We start from the raw sequence: 26,700 nt of genomic DNA, 5'->3' as shown, positions 1-26,700 counted from the left end.
GCTATAATTTATGTAAATGCATGTGTTACTAATAGAGAAAATATGGCTTACTTCGGGTGCTTTATCTAGTAATCTTAAACAATTAAGTCAGGTTTAAAAATAAAAAAATTGTTGGTGACCCCTCAAATCTAATTTTCCAATCCCATTTTTTTTAGATGAAAGTAGGTGTGGTGAGTGACAACTTAATGGAGGCAATGTTGAGAGTACGCGAGTGCGTTGTACAAAATTGGAAACAGATGAGACGTACATTCCGAGCAATTGACACTACTGCCATAGGGACAGTCTCCCCATTGGAATTCCGTAGCGTGCTTCGTCAGTTCAATATCAACTTATCAGAAGATGAATTTTTCCATTTAATGACTTACTACGATAAGGAAATGTCAGGCAGAGTCTCCTATAATGACTTTCTCAGAGCTTACTTAAAACCATAGTGACCGTTTATAATTTGTTGCTGTAGTGTTTTCCTCATTTGAGTGTATGAGGGCGCTATGCACTGTTAATCAAAACAAGATTTACTCTGATACTACCTTAGGGAGAACGTCAAAAGATCGATGTCGGATAAAAAACTTATTTGCTTTAGTTTGGGGGTGGGGGGTTTTGACTTTAAAAAGTTTCCATCCTACAAAAACGATTTTATTTTTTAATGAAGTCAAAAAAATCATGGAGTATTTGTAGTTCATTTTTTTTCTATCCAATCATGGAAAAAAATAACAGGAAATGAAAAAAAACACATCCAAGACGAGAAAATGGTTTTGTCCGAGTGTAAATATGTGCATCCAATGAGGTCAATTTCAGGGCATGCACCTAGAACCAACTGCTATGCCATACTACTGTCTGAGTGTCAATTTGTATTTAATGGTGAATGTATATATTTATCAATTAAGTTTCAGTGGGGGCTAGGGGGTTGGGGAAAAAACTAATGGAATTAAGTTTTTTATCCGACATTGAACTTTTGATGTTGTCCCTTATACGTATTTGATGCACAATTTGCTGACAAGATTCCGTCCATGTCCAACAGTAAGTATTAAATTCCAGCAAAAAAGACAGAGGCGATTATTTGCATGATATTCTGATTACATCAGTATCTTCTTCAGGATTTCAGACCAAACCCTTATCTGCTAAGTACTAGTGTGATAATTATAACACAAGTTACTATATTTGTTCTATTAACAACATTTTCTCTGAAGACTGAGACTTGTACAATTTCAGCGTAGGGTTAGATATTCACTTGAATTTATAATCTAACAATATAAATAGTCACACAGGTTGCATCGCTTAAATTAATGTCATATTTTTTTTGTTTTTTATTGTTTCCTAGTAACACAAATATGACCTTTGAGAATGACACAAAAGTGAGAACATTATTATGCAACATTTATGTTACCGTAGTTTTTCTCTGTAAAACCTTAATTAGTGAGAATCCAAAAATGTTGTTGTACGTTTTTCTTTTTGGTTTTTAATCTCCTAATGTGTGTATATTTCTTGTAATATATTATGTGTTGGCCTCATGCAGCTGCTAGTTGTATTCACCTGTTTTTTGACTCCCATGTGTGAAGCACAAAAAGGGAGTCTTTGCAGTTAGTGTGTGTGTGTGTGTGTGTGTGTGTGTGTGTGTGTGTGTGTGTGTGTGTGTATGTGTGTCCATCTGTTCCACTGATATCTCAAGAACCATACATTGATTTTTGATGAAACTTGGTGCATATATGCTCTGGGTCAATGCGCAGATTTGATTAGGTTTTGGTAAAAATCCATGCATATTAATTACCTAATTTGCATAATAATTCGCTGTTCCACTGATAGCTAAAGAACCACTCATTAGATTTTGATGAATCTTGGCACACGGATGCTCCAAACTAATGCGCAGATTTGATTAGTTTTGGGTAAAAATCTGTGCAATATTAATTACCTAATTTGCATAATGATTAATCAATTTTCGGCTTTTCCACTGATATCACATTTCAATAAAACTTGGTACATAGATGTCATAGGACACTGCACAAACCTGATAGTTTTTAGGGTAATATCAGTATATATTAATTAGCTAATTTGCATAATTAATTAATTTTCAGCTTTTGATATTTCAAGTAGTAATCATCACATTTCAATGACACTTGGTACATAGATGTCATAGGACACTGCACAGACCTGATAGTTTTTAGGGTAATATCAGTACATATTAATTACCTAATTTGCATTATTAGTTAATGTTCAGCTTTTGATATATCAAGTAGTAATCATCATATTTCAATGAGACTTGCTACATAGATCTAGGATTATGCAGACACCTGATTAGTTTTAATTGGATATTAATTACCTAATTTGCATAATGTTCCACTGATATATAAAAAACACAAATTGGATTTTAATGAAACTTTTAAAGAGAACTATGCAGAAACCCAATTAGTTTTTGGTAAATATTTATGCTTATTAATCACCTAATTAACATAATTAACACTGATCATCACATTTGAATAAAATTTGGTACATAAATGCTCTAGGACAATAGACAGGCCTGATTAATTTTGGGTTAAAATTTGTTCATATTAATTCTCTAATTAGCATAATAATTCATAATTTTGTTGTTCTGTTCATATTAGTTACCTGATTTACATAATTAGTTTTCAGCTTTTCCATCAATATCTCATGTACTAGTAATTTTGAATTAATTTTTAATGTGTCTTCAATACTCTCAGCACACGGGAGTTCTTTCTAAGCTTTCTTTGATTAAGCATGGGGGGGGGGGCACTACTTTTATCCGTCCAATATCAGCATTAAACTGCAACATATTATTTCTGTTCTGTTAAATTGCTTTGAAATTGTATATAATGAGATGTACATTTGAATTTGCAGAATAGACTTCACACTGTGTGGGTTAACAAACATAAATTGATTCACCACTGCTCTGTAAATTTGTCATATGCAATCTTAGGGATTTACCATTAGAAACTATGGAATCAAAAGAGTGCCTTTTTTTGTTACATATACATGTTTTTTGTTTTTGTAATTTTTCTCCCAGGAGAACAATTCTCAATTGTTTACCCACAATTGTTAGAGTATCTAATGGTGAGCTAGGAGTTTAATATAGATTAGTCACCTGGTAGCTGGTAGTACAAATATTACATAGCAAAGAAAGGTCTGATTTGTAAATTATAGATTGTTCCACTATTACCACAGAGGGGTATATTTGGAATAACCTATGCAATAGTATTCATACATTTATGCATAATAATTAGTATATTTCCGTTATGCACATGATTAAAATTGTATGCTGGGAAAATTCAATAATCTGTTGTTACTTATTCACAAGAAAGTGTGCAGTTTTGTATGTATATATTATGCCTGATATTTTAAATAAAATATCCATTTTTGATTCTACCAAGTGTATTTCAGTGTAATAATTTGATTGGAAGTGGCTGTTAACTCGTACCCAAAATGAATGGATGGCAAAGATGACACTGAGCATCAGCAATACCGGTAACCCATTTACTCATCTTGTTAAAGATTGCCCAACTGGACATAGTTTCTTAAATACGGCGCCAATTGTGCAGACTGGTTTTTCATGTGCACAATGTTGGATTAGCAGTCTAGTTGACTTGACAAACATTTGTCCTTTTATTTCGTTTCCACTGGTCCAGAGAATCTTTGGGTGATGACACTATGATGGTGTTACATTGTTGTAAAACCAGTCACTTGGTAGTTACGTCAAGAAGGCTGTAGTAAACCTAACCTACCAATCAGTGCCTCCATTCTAAAACCAGTCACTTGGTAGTTACGTCAAGAAGGCTGTAGTAAACCTAACCTACCAATCAGTGCCTCCATTCTAAAACCAGTCACTTGGTAGTTACGTCAAGAAGGCTGTAGTAAACCTAACCTACCAATCAGTGCCTCCATTCTAAAACCAGTCACTTGGTAGTTACGTCAAGAAGGCTGTAGTAAACCTAACCTAACCTACCAATCAGTGCCTCCATTCTAAAACCAGTCACTTGGTAGTTACGTCAAGAAGGCTGTAGTAAACCTAACCTACCAATCAGTGCCTCCATTCTAAAACCAGTCACTTGGTAGTTACGTCAAGAAGGCTGTAGTAAACCTAACCTACCAATCAGTGCCTCCATTCTAAAACCAGTCACTTGGTAGTTACGTCAAGAAGGCTGTAGTAAACCTAACCTACCAATCAGTGCCTCCATTCTAAAACCAGTCACTTGGTAGTTACGTCAAGAAGGCTGTAGTAAAATGCACTTACACAGTAACCTACCAATCAGTGCCTCCATTCTAAAACCAGTCACTTGGTAGTTACCTCAAGAAGGCTGTAGTAAACCTAACCTAACCTAACCTACCAATCAGTGCCTCCATTCTAAAACCAGTCACTTGGTAGTTACCTCAAGAAGGCTGTAGTAAACCTAACCTAACCTAACCTAACCTAACCAACCAATCAGTGCCTCCATTCTAAAACCAGTCACTTGGTAGTTACCTCAAGAAGGCTGTAGTAAACCAAACCAAACCTAACCTAACCTAACCAACCAATCAGTGCCTCCATTCTAAAACAAATGCAGATTGGTAATGTTCTTCCATGTTTACCTTATGAATATGCAAATCACAGCTCTCAAACCTTGTACACAATTTCGCCTGCCTGTACTCAGAACTGGCAGTGTGGAGTTTGTGTATACTCGAAACTGGCAGTGTGGAGTTTGTGTATACTCGAAACTGGCAGTGTGGAGTTTGTGTATACTCGAAACTGGCAGTGTGGAGTTTGTGTATACTCGAAACTGGCAGTGTGGAGTTTGTGTGTACACGGAACTGGCAGTGTGGAGTTTGTGTGTACACGGAACTGGTAGTGTGGAGTTTGTGTGTACACGGAACTGGCAGTGTGGAGTTTGTGTGTACACGGAACTGGCAGTGTGGAGTTTGCGTGTACTCGGAACTGGCAGTGTGGAGTTTGTGTATACTCGAAACTGGCAGTGTGGAGTTTGCGTGTACTCAGAACTGGCAGTGTGGAGTTTGCGTGTACACTGAACTGGCAGTGTGGAGTTTGTGTGTACACGGAACTGGCAATGTGGAGTTTGTGTGTACACGGAACTGGCAATGTGGAGTTTTTGTGTACACGGAACTGGCAGTGTGGAGTTTGTGTGCACTCAGAACTGGCAGTGTGGAGTTTGCGTGTACACGGAACTGGCAGTGTGGAGTTTGTGTATACTCGAAACTGGCAGTGTGGAGTTTGCGTGTACTCAGAACTGGCAGTGTGGAGTTTGCGTGTACACTGAACTGGCAGTGTGGAGTTTGTGTGTACACGGAACTGGCAATGTGGAGTTTGTGTGTACACGGAACTGGCAATGTGGAGTTTTTGTGTACACGGAACTGGCAGTGTGGAGTTTGTGTGCACTCAGAACTGGCAGTGTGGAGTTTGCGTGTACATGGAACTGGCAGTTCAGACAATGATTCAGGAGACATTTTACAAATGTCTGTAAAGCAATCTGTGTACTACTTAAATACTTCAAAGTTAACAATAATAACGACACATGTGACGATACTGCAATTTATTAAAACACAGATAATGACAAGTGTAGTGACGAAAACAGCTCTCATCACTAACTCACTCTTGCTACAAACTCTTCCAATTTCAAACATTGTACAAAATGAAATAAAATAGCAGTATTTCAGGAGATAGTTGGACATAGGAGGGAAGAAGAGAGGGTTAAGAAAATAAGCTTGACTAAATCTGAACTTAGCTTACAATAGTGATATAAAGAGTCGGTTGTATTGTTAAAAATACACATTACAGGTCATTCAAAGATAATTGAAATCTCTTCCTAAAAATAACTTTACCCTGATGCAAGTTGTCAACACTGAATCACATTATTAATCAAAATTGAGTTTGCAAACACATAAAAAAATTACTTGTTAGGATATTTAGTAGCAAAGTTGAACATGTGACTGGCAAGCAGCCAATCAAAAACTTAATGGTAAACATGTGACAGTTTGAAGTAGTCATAAGCAAACGGACGAATATGGCATAAGCAGTTAAACTGGTGAAACCAAATTGACAAGTCAAAAGTCAATTTCCAATAAACCTTTTCCTGTCAGTTACAAATATGCATCATAATCCTGAATAAGACCTGTCACCCAAAACCACAAGAATAAAATAAACATGATTTATATATACAATTTGAGGTAAATACCAACAAAATAATTAAAAGTTTTAAAAATAAGTGCAGAAATCTAAGCGCAATAATGTGGCAAGAACTAGTTTTTTACTTCTTTCTGTTCAGTCCCTCAGTTTTATTTATTTTTGTTTTGGTTCATTTTTACAGGTTCAGCAAAGCACCACTGGTTCAAGTTAAAAATCAGTCTTGAACTAATCTGCATATTTTGAAACACAGTAAGTCTTTCATATACGATACCCCCTCCCCGACATTGGACAAATTACATGCACACAAAAAAGCTGTTTTAAAACTAAGTTTGTCAGAATTAGTTGGAGATCACACATAAAAGCACCAATACTTGATACATTTGTCATTAGTTTTAAATACAAGTTTGAACAGCTGCTATCTAAAGGTCAGACTTGACACACTGTCATGTGACCCCATTCAACCAATAATCAGGCAATACTGTCAGATTAAAAACTCTCTTGATTGATTCCAAAGTAAATGTGAAAGTAAGTGAAAAAGGCAGTTAAAACCAACCCAGATTGCTTGAAGCGGTTAAAACCTCTCACATATTCATGTCCTTCCCCCCCCCCCCAAAAAAAATTGAGTAAACTGTGAATATAAATGCAATAATAAACAATCTGATTATAATAGTAACTTTGAATCAATGTGTAAATTTGTTTCAGGAAATCTCCCATAATGCACTGCAACAAGAGTACTATTATTTATATTTTATTTAAGATCATTTTTTTTTTATAGGAAAATGTATTTTTCAGAGAGCAAAAATAATGAAACAATACTGTATCCCAATTGTGTTGAACACTCCCTGATTTGAATATGTATATCTGTACATGCTTGGATTGGTTGCAAACAAGTGACTAATCTCAAACACAGGCATTATATAAAAAAAACCAATTATAGTATTTTTAACAGAAAAGTTGTAAATTTTTCAAAATATGGACTTGTTCATGGTTACTTACTGTTGTAAAGCTAAGAATTACGATAAGCAATCATGGGATTAACTTACAATGGGAAATGCAAGACAAGCTAAGCTATCTTGTAAATTATTCTGTTCTTTAAAATGCATAAATTTGTCTTCACATGTTGATTTATCATAGCCATCTGAAACAGTTTAGAAGACAGCACTACCAGACATTAATACAGCCACATCTACACAAGTGTGCAAACAATCCTATTTGATGGGGTGGAGGGGATAAAGCTGTCAAATGGAATGTCTAAAAGAAGATAAAAACATTGACTCAAGAGGGACATAATGGCATAGGTAGGGAAGGATAAATATGTAAATGACATATCCAATAACTACACACAGTAAACAACGTATAATTTAGGCACTTGTATCCTGCTTAGGTTTGACAAACCTTCACAGGTATGGGTTATCACACTGATGACTAAAACACTTATTGAATAAAAAACTGTTAACTTGAATATCAGATATACACTCAGGTAGTAAACTATTCTACTATCTAGGAGCACATGCATCAGCTAAATTTCTCTGCTTTCATCAGAAGCATATTTTTATGCTCCCATGAAATATTATTGTAAGGAAATGTTTTCTTGACTTTTACCCTGGGTTGTAAATCAAGTGATTATGTGAGTAAAAGAACGAATGTACAAAACATTTACAATTGCGAAGTAGATGCTATGAATCCCAAATGGTATGATAAAAGACACGCCATAAAGTTCAAATGTCTCGATTGACAATTATTTGGGGTATGAATCTCGTACAATGCTTGGGTCAGGAAAAATTCAAGAAGCTTATTCCATATACATAAATTTCTATTTAAAAAAATGTTTGCTTTATTGTACATAGTTGCATGTTCTGTGCAGCATTAATTAACAATAGTGTGTAAAAGCAGTGTGCAGTTTCAATGCAAATTTGAACATTTTGAGACCCGTCTATAGAGGCACCGTGTTTATCTTTTGAATGGCACATTTTTTCTATATTTCATTTTGGATCAAAAGGACACACTTTCTTGATGCCCGCAAATCTTGACTAATAGGGTACATGGCAGCCAAGGTTTATATCCTGCAATTACCCAATGATTGTCACAGGTCAAAATTACACATACAGATATTGAAAACCAAGCAAGAATTCACAATGCATTGGTGAACATCAATGTGTCAAAATTGATTTAGTTTAATATGGTTTTAATTAGGATGAGCAAATTTTGTTTTTGTTTCAAATTTCCTGAGAGGAATTAACTCTGTTTTATTAGGTTAAAAAAAATACTATAAAGCCATGACTACAAGTTATGTTATGGCCGTAGAGCTACAGACAGGAACACCACCATAGCCTTGCATACTTGTTTATAAACAGAACATCTGTCGATGAGAAACACAATTGAATAAAACAGTACAAGTTTAACAGTAGATTACATTTAATGTCCATTTTGTATCCCTAAACTCTAATATTATGCAGTGAAGCGCCCTCAATGTACACAAGCTGCATAATGTATTCAAGTAATTTGTAGTCACTCAATTTCAATAAATGCTGGTCAAGTTCAAACAAAAATTGAACACAGTGTGAGAAGAGTCTGTATGAATGGCGTTGAATACTAATATAACACCACCAGAGTAAACAATTAGGGGGTTACAGCAACAGGAGGAAGTACCACCTTTCCTCATTTAAAGGAGTTGCAACGATCAAACTTGTTTTAAAGCAAATCATCTGTCTGCATGATGCATATTGCAACCTTGATAATATCCCATAATCTCAACTCATACTTGTATCCATAGAAACCATAGGGCAGCCATTTTGAACTAAAAATGATCAAATTTGAAATGCAAAACCAAAATGTAGTCTGTTGGGGGACAATATTTAACAGTTAGCGCAATGTTTGGACAAATGTAGTAAGCTAGCAAGACAACAATTATGTGAAAAAAATACCCTTAAGTTGAAGATTTCATGCCGGGTAGAACATGAATTGCTGCAGTAAACTCTTTATATACACACATCAATTTATTCCTTTTGTGCTAATAATAAAATTAGTATTTTGTTCATAGAATTCACATCAGTTGCAAGGGTTGGATTTAATAATGTCCCATTCATATATTATACAGTCAAGAAAAAATTGCAAATAAAACTAAAAAAGTTCCAAAAAAAATCCCCTCTGAATTGTTAAAATTATAAATTGAATTCCCTCCAGACATGCCTGGCACCATGTCAATACTGTAAAACTTATTAAATTGCAGGAGCTTGCTTGATTAGGTAACTCAAAGTCCTTGCTATAGCTATAAACACAAGTATCATATTCTGATTCAGGCTGGATAAAATGAGAATGAACTAGTAATAGTTCTGGTTCAAACTGGACCGTTTTGTTGAGTTTGAAGGTCCCATTGCTGCAAGGCCTCTCTAGCTTGAGCTCTGTAAATTAATAAAAGAAAACAATTTTGCTTGAATCAGACTCGTATTTAATGAAATCAATCCCATTCTCTCATGTCTCCCATCTTTGGTGCAACCCCACTCCTCCCTCTCCTGTTTCCCATCCTTGGGGCAACCCCCACCTTGCCCTCTCCTGTTTCCTGTTCTTGGAGGCAACCCCAACTTGTCCATGTCCTGTCTTCTATCCTTTAGGGCAATCTCCACCCCTCCCTCTCATTCATCTCACACTTTGTATCCTCAGCTCTATCCACTCACACAGGAGTAACAGATAAAACATATCATTCTTAAAGGACAGCAAAAATATATTAATAGCAGGTCTTGAATCATGCTCTCCCAATTCACATCTTCTCCATCTATTCCCACTTCACTAATCCTTATCTTGTTGGTGCCCTCCCCACTATTTTTTCCAAATCTACCATCAGAGTGTTCCATATATGCATATATTGTCTCTCACTTGCAATTGACTGCTATTGTAACGATGATCAGTGGTAGATCTGAGCAGCATAACCTACCTAACTTGTTCTAACTTGGCTTTTTCTGCTGCAGTCAATCCATCGACTGGTTCATCTTGCGTACTTGTGGGTGGAGGTGTTTTTTGAGTAGTCTCCTGCATTGCTGGTCCATTGGGCGATTTAGGAGAATTAGAACTGGATTTCATTAAGCCACTGGATGAGAGGAAACTAATAGATCAGAACACCACAGCCATCACAACATACACATGGAGGTAAGGAAATGAGAAACAAAGCAGCCAACCCATTAAGCATCCATAGTGCGTAGTGGTGTTATAGCATGCATTGTGAATGAATGGATTAATAATAAACACGGATGCAGTGAAATAACAAATAGTGTACAATACATGTACATATAAATAGAAATAGAAGTGACAGAGTAGGTAAGTTATAGTGTGAAAACAATAATAAGAACAAATAAACAGACAACAGGAAAAAAAGAAAAGAAAAAAAAAACAATTGTCAAAATTCACTCGAAAATTAATGGGGATTATTGGGAAAAAGGTTATCTAATAAATTTAGTCAAATGACACTGCTAATTGATAAATAAACGCGATCCAGATATTATTGTGATTTCCATACTTACATACAATAATACAAAACACAATCTATATATAAATTATCCAATGCATTGCATATCTCATGATAAATAACACATTTTGTAATTTTGTTAATGGCATGTGTACATTTGTGTAGTTGTAAAATGTGATACATACGATACCTATTCAAAATTACCCGGTAAGTGCACAATGTTTATTGGAAGAAAGCCATGGCAAAACAGCATTATGCAATGGAGGAAGCCTTCTTCAGACTAAAGTCAATATATTGATTCTGGCTTAGTATTAAACAAAATGTGAAATTCTCCAAAATCCGAATGTACATACAGTCCATTTCTGTCAAGCTATATATAAAATCTAATCCGATGTAGCAAAGTAATTTCTAGCTTCTTGTTACATTTACTTACTTAAAATTATCACTAAGATCATCATCCTCTTCTTCTGCTGCTGCTGCTGCTGCCACCACCACAGTTTCTGTTCTGCTGTCCTGGGAACCTGCATCTGTAATGGTAATTTGTGTTTTTGCTTCTTCTATTTTGATTGATAATTCTGTTTTATGGCTTGGTTGTCTGATTTCACTATTACTAATGACAATGTTCTTGTTATGAAATGATTTCTCCTGAACAGTCATACTTGAAATAACTTCACTAGAGACTCTAATGTTGTCACTGCTTTGTGGCTTGTCTGTCTCAGGTGGTGCTATAATCCTGTCATCTGTGGAAGATATATGTTGTGATTCTGAACTCTGGCTATCATCCTCCATCTTTGTGCTGCAAAATACATTCAGAAATTTATTTATTTAACAGATCAGAAGAAAAAAATCAACTTACAAATATAAAAATCTAAACAGATTGTGATCCGAGAAATCCTTGTAAATAAGATGGTTAAAAGTATCAAACTGAACAGAATAACTGTACAGAGAAGGGGCTATAAAATCGGTTATTTAATCTTTAAAGCACGGTGGTCGTCGCGCAGCGCGTGTTCGAATTTCATGTAAATAAACAATGTATTTTACATGCATTGTATACGTCGCTATGAGTCCCATATCGAACAGGACGCGGCGCGACGACTGTCGCCCTTTAAACAATTTTCTGGTTTACAAAATCAGCCCAGGCATTCCCAAGAAATTATTACAACGAAACCCAAATCTTAATTTGGTGGAAAGAGACTAATAAGCCATACACTCATGGTTCAGTACGACCCTCTACAATTATGACTACCCTCTGAAACAACTGCCACTACATAGAGTGACATTAACTGTAAATTTGTTGCAAGGGTAACACTCACCTTTCTTCAATGGTATTTGTAGTTGGTGGCGGTGGCGGTTGTTGTTGTTGTTCAGCACCAATTTCTATTGTTTCACTTGATATGAGATTTGGAGAGGGACTTCTCACCACTACAATTCAACAGTGAAGCAAAGTGTCAAAATCTCACCCAATTGTTTTTTAAACCTATCCACCACCAGCCTTTGTTACTTATCATGGAACACTGAATTGTTCAGAAGAATATGAGCAAACCACTTTTTTTTTAAAAACATACATACTAATTCACATATTAAGTTACTAAGACATTGCATCTCTACTTATAAATTTATTACTCACAGTATTTAGCAGCTTCTGTTGTGTTTACATCTGACGGTTCACTTTCCATTTCAATAGGTGAACTGCTACGAAGTTCTAATGACGTATTACTGCCAGGACAAGTAATGAATTTCAGTTTAGTCATAATTTGATGATTCTATTATGGCAAGTATTTAAAGCTGTATTGTCTACTTTATTGTATTACAGGCCTTTGACATACATAGTTGTATGGAACAATTGAGTACTCAGTAGTTCATTGCAAATTGCCAAAAAATGAACCATGTATACTTGAGATAGTAATTTAAAAGGTGGTGGTTGTTGCACATGTTCAAATTTCATATAAAAACCTATTGTAGTTTACACTCGTCTTATACCGAAAAGGACAAGATATGGCAGCCACCGCCCTTTTAACATTACTATCAGAGCCATATACATAAACTAATCTTACAGAAATGTTAATAAGATGACAAATGATGCATATCTATTATTAACTGAACAATGAATATGAATAAACACAAAACAAAAATAGCATGTCATATATGTGAATGTCAAATCATATGTGGAGTTCATATATGTGGATGTCAAAATGCAGAATTCATACGTGATGTCAAATATGTGGAATTCATATACACGGATGTCAAATGTGTGGAATTCATGCGAGTTCATACACATGTCAAATATGTGTAATTCATACATGTGGATGTCAAATGTGTAATTCATACATGTGGATGTCAAATGTGTGGAACTCGTATACGTGGATGTCAAATGTGTGGAACTCGTACGTGGATGTCAAATGTGTGGAACTCGTATGTGGATGTCAAATGTGTGTTTACACAGTGATGTGAAACATGTAGGGTTCATACATGTCAAATATGTGTAGATCTCAAGTTCAAATATATTTATTGTGTTCATAAATATGTTGTGATCATACAAGCGTTGGGCTGTGTGGACTCAAATACGTGGATGTCAAATGTGTGGAACTCGTATGTGGATGTCAAATGTGTGGAACTCTTATACGTGGATGTCAAATGTGTGGAACTCGTATGTGGATGTCAAATGTGTGGAACTCATATATGTGGATGTCAAATATGTGTTTACACAGTGATGTGAAACATGTAGGGTTCATACATGTCAAATATGTGTAGATCTCAAGTTCAAATATATTTATTGTGTTCATAAATATGTTGTGATCATACAAGTGTTGGGCTGTGTGGACTCATATACGTGGATGTCAAATGTGTGGAACTCATATGTGGATGTCAAATGTGTGGAACTCGTATGTGGATGTCAAATGTGTGGAACTCGTATGTGGATGTCAAATGTGTGGAACTCGTATGTGGATGTCAAATGTGTGGAACTCGTATGTGGATATCAAATGTGTGGAACTCATATATGTGGATGTCAAATATGTGTTTACTCAGTGATGTGAAACATGTATGGTTCATACATGTCAAATATGTGTAGACCTCAAGTTCAAATATATTTATTGTGTTCATAAATATGTTGTGATCATACAAGTGTTGGGCTCATACAAGTTCACATATATATTTCATACATATGTTGTATGTATGTATTTATTTGTCTGCATGCATGCAAACTCTCCTGCACTGATATATGTCGCATTCACTGCAGATACATTTCATCAATGCGAAAATGAGTCAGCAATGGTCACCACATGATAAAAGCTAGTTATTCATTAAGATAAAAATTAAGTCAGATTTTGATGATTATTGTTGTACTTATATTTACAGACGTTTCCAAACAACTTACCAATAAAGTCATTTAATTTCACCATCCTTAAATGAATATAATTTCCAAAACATGGCTTTTTGATTAATGATTGTAATATTGATGCTTTAAAACAAAATTTGTCTCATACGCCGATACATAAACAACATGAAATAAGTATATGATAAACTTTCCAGAATAATTTTGAATTAATTAAGAGGCTATTGTGTCACTACAATAAAATTACTTAACAGCAGCCTGGTTTTTGGAAAATTACAAGTATTTTTGGTACTATACATCAGAAAACATGCCCGCAGTGCGCCAGCAAGAAATTCAACATTTTAAACAAGGACTGACAAGACAAGACATTTTGGGATGATTTTAACTAAGCTGAAGGGTGACAGTCGTCGCGCCGCGCATGTGCGACATTTGCGTTGATAAACATCGACTTTCCCACAATCCAATGCACTCTTCTAATGGAAATCACAAGTATTAGGTTTGACATGGGCGGGACTTGCACTAATTACCGCCGGTGAATCCTTCGATACCTTCTAATAACCTAAAAATACCTTATTAAAGCTTGGTAACGCCTCAGTTTGTACTCATTGATCTGCGCAATAGCCTATAATGCCATCTTTGTTTATATGAGACCCATATATCTCACGCATGCGTGGCGCAATGACTACCACATGTTGACTTTACCCACAATCATACATATGTTAACCTCGTACATACCGATACATGGAATTCATACTGTGTGTACACTGATGTCATGGAATTCATACTGTGTGTCCACTGATGTCATGGAATTCATACTGTGTGTACACTGATGTCATGGAATTCATACTGTGTGTACACTGATGTCATGGAATTCATACTGTGTGTACACTGATGTCATGGAATTCATACTGTGTGTACACTGATGTCATGGAATTCATACTGTGTGTACACTGATGTCATGGAATTCATACTGTGTGTACACTGATGTCATGGAATTCATACTGTGTGTCCACTGATGTCATGGAATTCATACTGTGTGTACACTGATGTCATGGAATTCATACTGAGTGTACACTGATGTCATGGAATTCATACTGTGTGTACACTGATGTCATGGAATTCATACTGTGTGTACACTGATGTCATGGAATTCATACTGTGTGTACACTGATGTCATGGAATTCATACTGTGTGTACACTGATGTCATGGAATTCATACTGTGTGTACACTGATGTCATGGAATTCATACTGTGTGTACACTGATGTCATGGAATTCATACTGTGTGTACACTGATGTCATGGAATTCATACTGTGTGTACACTGATGTCATGGAATTCATACTGTGTGTACACTGATGTCATGGAATTCATACTGTGTGTACACTGATGTCATGGAATTCATACTGTGTGTACACTGATGTCATGGAATTCATACTGTGTGTACACTGATGTCATGGAATTCATACTGTGTGTACACTGATGTCATGGAATTCATACTGTGTGTACACTGATGTCATGGAATTCATACTGTGTGTACACTGATGTCATGGAATTCATACTGTGTGTACACTGATGTCATGGAATTCATACTGTGTGTACACTGATGTCATGGAATTCATACTGTGTGTACACTGATGTCATGGAATTCATACTGTGTGTACACTGATGTCATGGAATTCATACTGTGTGTACACTGATGTCATGGAATTCATACTGTGTGTCCACTGATGTCATGGAATTCATACTGTGTGTCCACTGATGTCATGGAATTCATACTGTGTGTACACTGATGTCATGGAATTCATACTGTGTGTACACTGATGTCATGGAATTCATACTGTGTGTACACTGATGTCATGGAATTCATACTGTGTGTACACTGATGTCATGGAATTCATACTGTGTGTACACTGATGTCATGGAATTCATACTGTGTGTACACTGATGTCATGGAATTCATACTGTGTGTACACTGATGTCATGGAATTCATACTGTGTGTACACTGATGTCATGGAATTCATACTGTGTGTACACTGATGTCATGGAATTCATACTGTGTGTACACTGATGTCATGGAATTCATACTGTGTGTACACTGATGTCATGGAATTCATACTGTGTGTACACTGATGTCATGGAATTCATACTGTGTGTACACTGATGTCATGGAATTCATACTGTGTGTACACTGATGTCATGGAATTCATACTGTGTGTACACTTATGTCATGGAATTCATACTGTGTGTACACTGATGTTATGGAATTCATACTGTGTGTACACTGATGTCATGGAATTCATACTGTGTGTACACTGATGTCATGGAATTCATACTGTGTGTACACTGATGTCATGGAATTCATACTGTGTGTACACTGATGTCATGGAATTCATACTGTGTATACACTAAATAAATAAACGCTGCTCGGACTGATAAGTATGATATATTGAAGATAATATTTGGTATTTTTAATAGTTATTTAGGACTACGATTACCAAATATTATCTTCAATATATCATGTGTATACACTGATGTCATGGAATTCATACTGTGTGTACACTGATGTCATGGAATTCATACTGTGTGTACACTGATGTCATGGAATTCATACTGTGTGTACACTGATGTCATGGAATTCATACTGTGTGTACACTGATGTCATGGAATTCATACTGTGTATACACTAAATAAATAAACGCTGCTCGGACTGATAAGTATGATATATTGAAGATAATATTTGGTATTTTTAATAGTTATTTAGGACTACGATTACCAAATATTATCTTCAATATATCATGTGTATACACTGATGTCATGGAATTCATACTGTGTGTACACTGATGTCATGGAATTCATACTGTGTGTACACTGATGTCATGGAATTCATACTGTGTGTACACTGATGTCATGGAATTCATACTGTGTGTACACTGATGTCATGGAATTCATACTGAGTATACACTGATGTCATGGAATTCATACTGAGTATACACTGATGTCAATTTACAATTGGTGAGTTATACTGGACTACGTGATAGGTGTAAATCCATGGTGCACAAAAACAATGTGACAGAAGAAACCCTTCAGAACTTCAAGCAGACAAAAACACTTCAAACTGTAATGTTGATTGAAATAAACAATTTCTCCCTGAGAAAACAAGAGTCCATCATATTCAATATTGTATTTTAATTGAACTATTAATTTTTTTAAATCTAATTTGAGAAGATATTGAGTTGAGATTATATAGAGCTGATAACTTGAGGAATTAACATCACAAGATAACAGTAAACCAAAATAAAAAGTGTTATTTATTGCTGAATCCAAAATGATCACTCCTGCAATGCTCAGGAGAAAACACAGCGCAGAACAGACATACAGTCGTACTGGAATTGAACTACACACAGTTTGAGTTACCTGCTGTCATTTTTAAAGGCATTATTAAAATCATCAAATTTAGCCCACCCAGTATCATCAGCTCCATTATTACTACTAGAAGTACTTGAATCCCACCCTGATGGAGTCGTATCCATGGCAACAGTTTCCATTGGGGCATCATCAAAATTTGCCCATCCTGAAAAAGGAATGAAGTAAAAGATTACCAGATGTCAAAGATAATGTCAAAGGTGATGTCAACATTAGTATATAGAATCAAAATACCATGTTCAAAAACGGCCCGATCAAAATTTGTTTTGAGAGGAAAATTGGAAAAAAATGTAAACACAAACAAAAGTTTACTTTAATTGTAAATGAGGTAAATTGGCCATTATTTATGCACCCATATGTTTGATATGGCCCACTTTACAATACAATAGAACATGCTGCAATATCTCATGTGAGTGCAATATACAATAACAAACCTTCTGAAGAATCTACATCCATCTTCATTTCATCTTGTGCTGTTGTTGAGGTTACTGTTGCTGCAGTTACTGCTGGCAAGGATGAGTCATCTCCAAAGGCACCATTTTCTTCTTCATCACTATCAGTACTGTTGTCACTATGGTTACTACCTGCATCCTCACCAGGAGGTGCATCCGGGGAAATTTGACTAGAAGATATAATAAATCTACAACTGTGATTGACAAAGAAGAGTACATCAAGAATTACATTAACTGGAGTTCATTCTATAAAACAATCACATACTTCAGCTGAACTTTCTTGTTTGCAGTGATGAAATGTCAACAATCAATATAATGGTCACTACTCTGTAAAGTATCCTGAATGTTCTAAACCATGTATTGACAGTTACAGTACAATGCAACTCATGGTTTTGTTTTACAAGCATACATATTTTAGCTTATATAGCAGCGACAATATCTCATGTCAAAATAAGTCTACAAATAATCTTTTTAGCATTAGTCAACAGTATGGACTTTTTTGACCCCATATTTTTATTTAAAGAACGGCAGTCGTCACACCGCGTCCTGTTCGATATGAGACTCATAGCGACGTATACAATGCATGTAAAATACATTGTTTATTTGCGACGACCACCGCACTTTAATTTTCTTCATCCATTTAACACGAAGTATAAAATATGTAAAAATAAATATTTTTACTATCATGTAGCGTTCTACTTTAAGGCATGTAATAATATAATACAAACTAAATACAGTCATTTGTGCCATTAGACAAATTTACAAATTACTTTGTTTGCACACAAATGCATAAATTTGGGCGGCATCCTAGTACTAAGGTTTTATTTATTAACACTCATCCAATAAAGATATCAAGACCCACCTTTTTCTAGTGGCCGTTGAAAACGTCAGCTCTTTTTCTTCCCAGATATCCTCCTCATCACTGCCACTGTCATTGAACTGTTGTATTCTTTCATTACAACATGCTTCAAACAAGGCTGAGTTAGGCTGTAATACAACAGAATACTACTTATAGCTAACTCAACAAACACATACCAATGACCTGTCTACTCACTAATCATTGCAAAGTACATTAACAAAGTGTTAGTCATCCATGCATTATGCTTAGTATCGTTTTAGAACTTTTAAAAAATGACTTTGTTGACGTTTATATCGATACATTTGAGAATTCACTTCACAGCAGAATGAAATGAAATTCACACTTACCAAAAACTTCGTTTTTAATATGATTATTGTTTTGTTTTTTAGTTGAATAAAATTATTATGTATGTTCTCAGAGTTGACAATAAATGCCAGAAGTGTATCACTATTTAAGTCAACATAATCATTTGAACAGAAGACTAAGAGTTATTAATAAATAAACTTAGAGTTGTGTCCAAGGCTTTATTACAATTGTCTAGCTAGCACCCACTGAGAGAACAATACCCAAAATTATCAAACTTGCAAGGTTACTTTGTCATCACATGCAGGTTATTTGATGCATTCATTTTCTATTTGATAGATGAGAAGATTCCAAGAAAGGTTTTTACACTTTACATATAAATAACGATTTATACAGACTGTAGTAAGGATATTAGGTCAAATGTCAGGTGATTTATATACTTGATCTTTGCCATCACAGCAAAATGCCATAAATTTAGATTGCAAGTTATAAACCTCGTCGCAAGAATTAAAATGTAGAGGATGTTTTATATGACAGCAAGAGATACAAAATCTTGTCCAACAGCACAAATTTATCCGGCCCAATCAATCTTATCGTACCTGCATTTGTCAATGAGGCGATTTTGGAAAACAATTGAGATATTCTAAGAAATACTGAAAGATCCCCCTAACAAAGTCCTAAAGTGGAACCCTTGAGAGAAATACAATAATTCATATCAGGGGTTTCATTTTAAAGACTATGCTAAGGGGTCTGTTTTGACTTGTTGACTTACACTTACATTGTCCTCATTGGCTGATATTGAAAAGTTGATATCTGAGATACGATCGAAAGGAGCACTGAAAAAAAATGACATCAAACATTTGTTATGAAGAACAACTGTATGAATATAGATTAAAGGGTGTTTTCAAAGATAAAATAAAAGGATAACAGTGTTTATAAAATAAACGAATGACCAAAACACAGTGCCATTATTATACATTTTCAAGATAAGTTGTAATATTGCTAATTAGGTAATCCAGAAGTACTGTTTTTATAAAACAAGCAGCCTATCGGCTGAGATAGCTCCGCTGTTAGCGATGCACATTTCAATTAAAGAACTAAAGACATGATTAGAAAATGAACAATATGTATAGTATCAAAGCAATCGGACTTACAGTTTTTAACAAGAAGTCGAAAATATCACTTTCTACCAAAAATGACAAAAATATTCACCAAAATTAGAGAATTGAAGATATCATCACGAAATAAACAAATCTGAGAAAGGTCTACATGTAGTATCTATATATGTAATATCAAAGCAATTGAATTTTTGTTTTTTAACAAGAAGTCGAAAATATCACTTTTTACCAAAAATTACAAAAATATTCACCAAAATTAGAGAATTGAAGATATCATCACAAAATGAACAAATCTGAGAGAGGTCCACATGTAGTACCTATATATGTAATATAAAAACAATTGGACTTACAGTTTTTAACAAGAAGTCGAAAATATCACTTTTTACCAAAAATGACAAAAATATTCACCAAAATTAAAGAATTGAAGATATCAACACAAAATGAACAAATCTGAGAAAGGTCTACATGGAGTATCTATATATGTAATATCAAAGCAATTGAATTTTTGTTTTTTAACAAGAAGTCGTAAATATCACTTATTACCAAAAATGACAAAAATATTCACCAAAATTAAAGAATTGAAGATATCAACATGAAATGAACAAACCTAAGAGAGGTCTACCCAAGGTACATATACACCAAGTATCAAATCATTCAGGCTTGTAGTTTTCAAGAAGAAGTCGAAAAAGTAAAACATTGACACGGACGCTCACTTATATGATAAGCTCCGCTCGACAAAGTCGACAGCGGAGCTAAAAATATCACAATATTCTACATTTAAGATCAGAGTAACTTTAACATATCTCTTTGAACGGCATTTTTATTCTGCCACATTTTGTCTATTTTTATATGTTTTTCTACAACTTCTTCATTTTTACATAAAACTATTGTTTAAAGGACATGATCCAAATGCCTAACAAATATAAGGATAAAATTAAACGGATATAAATATTTTGCGAAACATGACAAAAATTCACTTTATTGTTAGAACAGTTAACTTAATTTCAGCATAGACACCCAAAACAATCAGGAAATTTCTTTATACTTGACAATTTGATAGCATGCCCTCTATATTTATTTTAGGTTTTCACACATTGGTTGCAATAATGTATAATGTACTTGAGTAACTATGGTAACTTACTTGACATTATCCTCCTGGTCACCAAAGTCTTCATCGTTAAATCCAAACTGGTCAATAAAATTGGACGTCATTTGTTGCATCTGATAATCAGAGAAGGCCTGACAATAGGCATCAGACCAAAAAAACGTACATTGACTGACTATTATGCTACTGCACACATGCACTATACTATATATATATATGCACACAATTCTGGTTTTTACAACTTTTTAAATCCCACTTGTGACTGTACATTCATCAATAATACAAATTGTCATGCACATGTTAGCTTTGTAATCCGATTGAAAAGATGTTTATTCATTGAAAGATTTTATTGAACTTTACTGCCCAAAAAGTTTGCCAGATTATAATTATACAGTCAAACCTGTCTATAAAGGACAGTCAGTGGACTGAGCCAAACTGTCCTTTATATACAGGTGGTCTTTATATGGAGGTGGCCTAATTTATTCATGTAATCATGAATATTAATTAGGGTGGGAATTTTAAGGGAGATCATCAGCAAAACAAACCTACAATGAATTGGTCTTTTTAATAAGTCACTCATTTTCATCTGGATAATTACACAGCTTTACTTTTTTACTACAAATTATATCATGTAAATTCACTGAAACCAAGTGATTCTGCCCATGGATTCATTGGTGTATTTAATGCATAAGAACGATTGTCAACGATCGGCCGCATTGGTGTTTCAGCTCGGACTTTCACACTCTCGCCATGCAGTCTTATTCCCCAGCCCATCACAGGCGGTAATCAGTCCCATCGTTAGTATTGTCGATTGTACACTGTGACAAAATGCACAGGCAAAGTTGCCGTGTTTGAAAAGACAAACAAACAAGCATTAAAAATGAAGAAGCATTGGTAATAAACAAAATTTACCAAACTCGTAACGATTGCTCCAACTCTCGGCGTTGAATCAGAAAGTCAAACGAACCGGAAATGAAACACGATGATCGTACACGCAATTTTACAGTTATTTGTTGCAAGCATCGACGCATCAAAACTGCCCAAACGAAATGATTTTTTCTCGAATTATCGATATTACCGTTTATAAAAAAAGAGGATCAAAATAGAAATCATTTTTCGTTGAGAATAACCCCGAGATGACCCCTCAGTTTTGCCCATGCGCTAGCTTCATTAGCATAATTTATAACGATCAACAACAAACAACATGGCGGCCAAAATAGGTCGGATTTTGCAATCCCGCGATGAGAACGAAATAGCGAATGTTTTATTATTTTGTTCGGGTATTTCATGTCGACAGGGTAAATAAAACATCTCTCATTTAATTAAACTGGTTCATTTTTCTTGTTTTCGGGACGGGAGGAATGTGCTCTTCATGTGCGAGACAGTCCACAGAAGTGCCGCTGGCCGGCTGGGGATCGATAGTATACCGGGGTAGTACCGATCGGAAACAAGCTAGTTTTTCATTTCCAACTTTGAATGAAACTGTTTTAATTTGTTGTTAAAATCTTTCCAGTCTCCAGACGTTACATTCAGATGATATTCAACTGTTTTTTGTTTTTTTTTACTTTTTCGCAACTTCACAATCCAAGTTGCGATTGTCACCCCTGTCTACAGATTGCGTACTCGGTAATCTGAACGTAACATATGGCCACTTTCCTGTTAGCGATTCGCAAGTAGCTATTGTCTTTTTGCTGAGACCGTCTGATGGACATGTTGGTGGTCGTTATACAAAGGTTAAAGTGTGAATAGGTCTACAATAGGGTGGTCGCTGGTCGCGTTGGACAGGTGGTCGCTATATCCAGTGTCTTTAACGTGTAAATTGTGAAGGGACTGTACTGAGGTGGTCGCTATGAGCAGGTGGCCGCTCTGCACAGGTGGTCGTTAACACAGGTTTGACTGTACTATTTTTGTCAGGACAGTTGTATCAAAAGATTGCAAGTGACACTCACATGTCACTTGTGAGACACTAAAAAAACTTAGTAACCTTTACTCCAAAATTGAAGCGATTTACAATAATTATTTTGTATACACTTTTCAAAACTTACTATTGCATATGTTAACCATAATTTAATTTGACCTTACTGAAGTATGACCAATTAGATGTAAAAAAGAACCTGCAACATCACAGTTGTGATATCAAAAGATTAACATGACAGCAGCAGCAAGGTTTCAATAAATTTCAAACATTTATACATTCCAAATTTGATATTTTCATATCTAGAAATGAACACACAAGGGGGATTGTTGTATTTCAAACCAGAAAGGTGTATTGCTGTCAACTCCCTCTCCCTACATCCATAGAAACAAGGCTGATAACCACTGTATCGATTGAATATTACTGGATTCTGCCGTAAATTAGCCTATTCAAAAAATCTCCCTGGGCGATAGTATTTGGAGTTGAAAAATTTCAAAAAAAAACAAAACATTTTGGGGCTTCTATTTTCATTGAAAAATCCACCTTTGCCGACTTTCAACGCCGGCAGTTGAGTCACCCAAGACGAAAGAAACTATTGCAAAAACTAATTTACAATTTGATACATTTTTTTGGCCAAATTAAAAAGTAAACCGCCTAAATTTCATTACAATTATACCCAGTGTCATGTTTCTCCAGAAAATCACATTATAAACTAACCTGGTATGCCAAATACAATCATTATTTTATTAAATTTTATCAGTAACGTAAGTAAATTCTAAAAGAAGTTTCAAATAAAAATGAACACTGCATTGCTCAGTAGCAATTAATCATGGTAGCGCAATCTGGTCATGCTGCGTTTCACAATTGTTGATTATTACTTACTAGTGATTATAATAACGTACAAAAAATAAATTTGTTGAATTGTTATGAAATGTTATGTTATGAAATTTCAACTTAGTTTCATTGTAAGCGAATGATTCAGGTCGCATATTAAACACTCAAGAACGGTGTTCTTTGACCTGATAGGTCAAACCGCTAAATAAACAATCAAAATGATGGCTGATGCCAACATGCTCAAATTAGCATAGCTAATTTAAATATGTTAATATATTGAACGCAACACGTAAGAGGTTTGCAGATGTTGTAGTACGATCTTTTGACTTGGATTTTGAAGGGATAAACGACATGATTTTTTTTTTAAATCAAAAAATTAGTTGTTTTCAAAGGATGAACTGAGCTTTTGAAGAATAATTTAACATTGTCCTCAGTGATAACAGCTCATTGTCGAAACAAAGAATTCTCATTCAAGTGAGTCACAATAAACATACTCTGGAATAGGTGCTATGACTACGACAAAACTTAAATTTGACTATATTAGGCGTCAGGAAAGGTTGAAAGATACGCAAAATGATGCCAAAATATTTAAAAATAAAACACCTCAAAAAACTGCCGAAAAAATGCGTTGGGCATTTTTCTTAGTCCCATTTAAAAAACAAAAACAAATTGCTGTTTAATGGCCCAGGGTGAACTACAGCAGAATCAGACAAGAAAACACAAAACATCAGAAAAAGAAAAGTGAATTACAGGATTGACAACAAATTCAGAGAAAAAATGATTGTTTTATTGAGATACTCAACATTGCTCCAATAGAATTCCAAATCAGAAATCTCCTGCTAGGAATGTTTTTGAAATCACCAATATTTTGGTTTTGTAATTTATTGCAAAGCCAGAAAGAAAGGATCAGGGTATCAATCAAATCGATATAGTGGTATATCATGGGGAAAACATGTGATTGTTTATAATTAGAATTAATCAACACTACGAACTAGCAAAGCAAACAACCAACACCAAAAATTAGGGAGAATGTTAGAAACAATGTCTGAAGTTAATGATGTGCAAATATTTGACGTTATTTGAAAGCATTTTGTCAACAAGTGTACAACTTATACTATTTTAAATGTATTAGGATTTATCTTGTCATCAATCACAAGATTTACTAAAACTTACAAATATTGAAATCATCTGCAATTATAACTACTCTCTGATTATTAGCAAAAACATTGTGCAAAGTGAACAGGCAGCTAAGAGGATAGAGTTCTTACAGCAATTGACTTGGTGTATTGGTGCAGAGTAGTAAAGAGGCCAAATTGGGGTAGTTTTGAAGTAGTTTTGAGACATATAGGGGTACCAGTGTGGAGTACTGAAGATGTCAGATAGGGGTACCAGTGTGGAGTTCTGAAGAGGTCAGATTGGCGTACCAGTTTGGAGTACTGATGAAGTCAGATAGGGATACCAGTGTGGAGTACTGATGAAGTCAGATAGGGGTACCAGTGTGGAGTACTGAAGAGATCAGATAGGAATAGCAGTGTGGAGTACTGAAGAGGTCAGATAGGGGTACCAGTGTGGAGTACAGACGAGGACAGATAGGGGTACCAGTGTGGAGTACAGAAGTGATCAGATAGGGGTACCAGTGTGGAGTACAGAAGAGATCAGATAGGGGTACCAGTGTGGAGTACAGAAGTGATCAGATAGGGGTACCAGAGTGGAGTACAGAAGAGATCAGATAGGGGTACCAGTGTGGAGTACAGAAGAGATCAGATAGCTGTGCTCTCGCTGTCGCTCGCAAATGTCGTAAATTACGAAATTTGGACAAGATTTACGAACAAAATAAATATCTATTAGTAAGATTTACGAACACATTTTGTACAAAATACCCTCGCAAATCGCCCTCATTTAATTGTCAAGACTCGACTGTGATCATCACGCGTGTTACGGTTCGAGTGATTGCCATTTTAAAGTTAAACAATGTCCCGTTATCGTTAAAGTCCTATTATAAACCGCGGTTTATATTACAATGTATCAATTTAAAAATTGGGATCAAAAGCTCAAGTTCGGGGTGCGGTTTCTATTACGTACATATTGCAATCACTAAATGGGCGTGGTCATTTTTTGTTCACAACACATGCACAAAACAAACAATATACCGTACAATCTCTTGAATAGGCGTCGGGGAAGAGTGAAAGGCCTTATTTTGGTTCTAAAATAGGCGTTACGAAATGTTGAAAAATTACAGTCAATCAAAAAAAATTCTACATGATACAAAAAATACTCAGTATTTTTAATGTAATATGCATTTATTTTTTTTAATTTTCTTGGTAACGAAAAGTATATTCAAACAGAAGTTTCAAATAAAAACACGAATGCACTGCTTAGTAGCAAATGATCACATAACAGTAGCTCGATCCGGCCATGCTGCTGGTCACAAGTGAATAACTTACTTCTTTTCGAAGTGTTGATATTGGTGATTATTATTTAGTAGTGATTACAATAACGCACGAAAAATAAATTCGTTGAATTGTTATAAAATGCAAGTAAAATTCAACTTAGTTTCCCCGTAAGCGAATGATTTCAGTCACATGTAAACAGCCGATACGATATCCGCCATGCTTTTGAATGCTCACGTGACGTATTATTGACCGGATAGGTCAAGTCGCTAATTAACCAATCAAAATGCTGGATGGTGCCCACGTGTCTAAATTACATAGCTCATTTAAATATGTTAATGACAGTTCAGCGACCTCATGGTGAACGCAACACGGAAGAGAT

The 26,700-nt window shown here is 35.2% G+C and overlaps 2 protein-coding genes across 14 annotated transcripts in view; one reads left to right on the top strand and one right to left on the bottom strand.

The window, feature by feature from the left end:
• The window catches only part of LOC102802305 (EF-hand calcium-binding domain-containing protein 6-like), a 34,093-nt gene extending 30,718 nt beyond the window's left edge, over positions 1–3,375 (top strand). The window contains exon 25 of the mRNA XM_006816174.3: positions 156–3,375. Within this exon, the coding sequence (XP_006816237.1) occupies positions 156–431 (276 nt within the window). The 3' untranslated portion in view covers positions 432–3,375. The remainder of the gene's footprint in view (positions 1–155) is intronic.
• A 2,141-nt stretch (positions 3,376–5,516) lies between these two features.
• LOC100372571 (serine/threonine-protein phosphatase 6 regulatory subunit 3-like) overlaps positions 5,517–26,700 on the bottom strand; it is a 44,299-nt gene continuing 23,115 nt past the window's right edge. For 2 of the 13 annotated variants that reach the window (XM_085506622.1, XM_085506627.1), the window contains exons 14-23: positions 21,216–21,313; positions 19,729–19,792; positions 18,657–18,781; positions 17,777–17,982; positions 17,334–17,490; positions 12,211–12,299; positions 11,897–12,005; positions 11,017–11,379; positions 10,056–10,223; positions 5,517–9,525 (exon numbers count right to left, since the gene is read on the bottom strand). In XM_085506622.1, coding sequence (XP_085362748.1) covers positions 9,462–9,525; positions 10,056–10,223; positions 11,017–11,379; positions 11,897–12,005; positions 12,211–12,299; positions 17,334–17,490; positions 17,777–17,982; positions 18,657–18,781; positions 19,729–19,792; positions 21,216–21,313 — 1,443 coding nt within the window. In that variant the 3' untranslated portion in view covers positions 5,517–9,461. The remainder of the gene's footprint in view (positions 9,526–10,055; positions 10,224–11,016; positions 11,380–11,896; positions 12,006–12,210; positions 12,300–17,333; positions 17,491–17,776; positions 17,983–18,656; positions 18,782–19,728; positions 19,793–21,215; positions 21,314–26,700) is intronic. The other 11 variants (XM_085506623.1, XM_085506634.1, XM_085506624.1 and 8 more) reach the window with 10 other exon arrangements.

This window comes from Saccoglossus kowalevskii, chromosome 12, assembly GCF_978046115.1.
Source record: "Saccoglossus kowalevskii chromosome 12, keSacKowa6.1, whole genome shotgun sequence".
Taxonomy (NCBI): Eukaryota; Metazoa; Hemichordata; class Enteropneusta; family Harrimaniidae; genus Saccoglossus; species Saccoglossus kowalevskii.
Note: the sequence above shows the minus strand (reverse complement) of the source record. Positions and strands in the feature narration are given on the sequence as shown.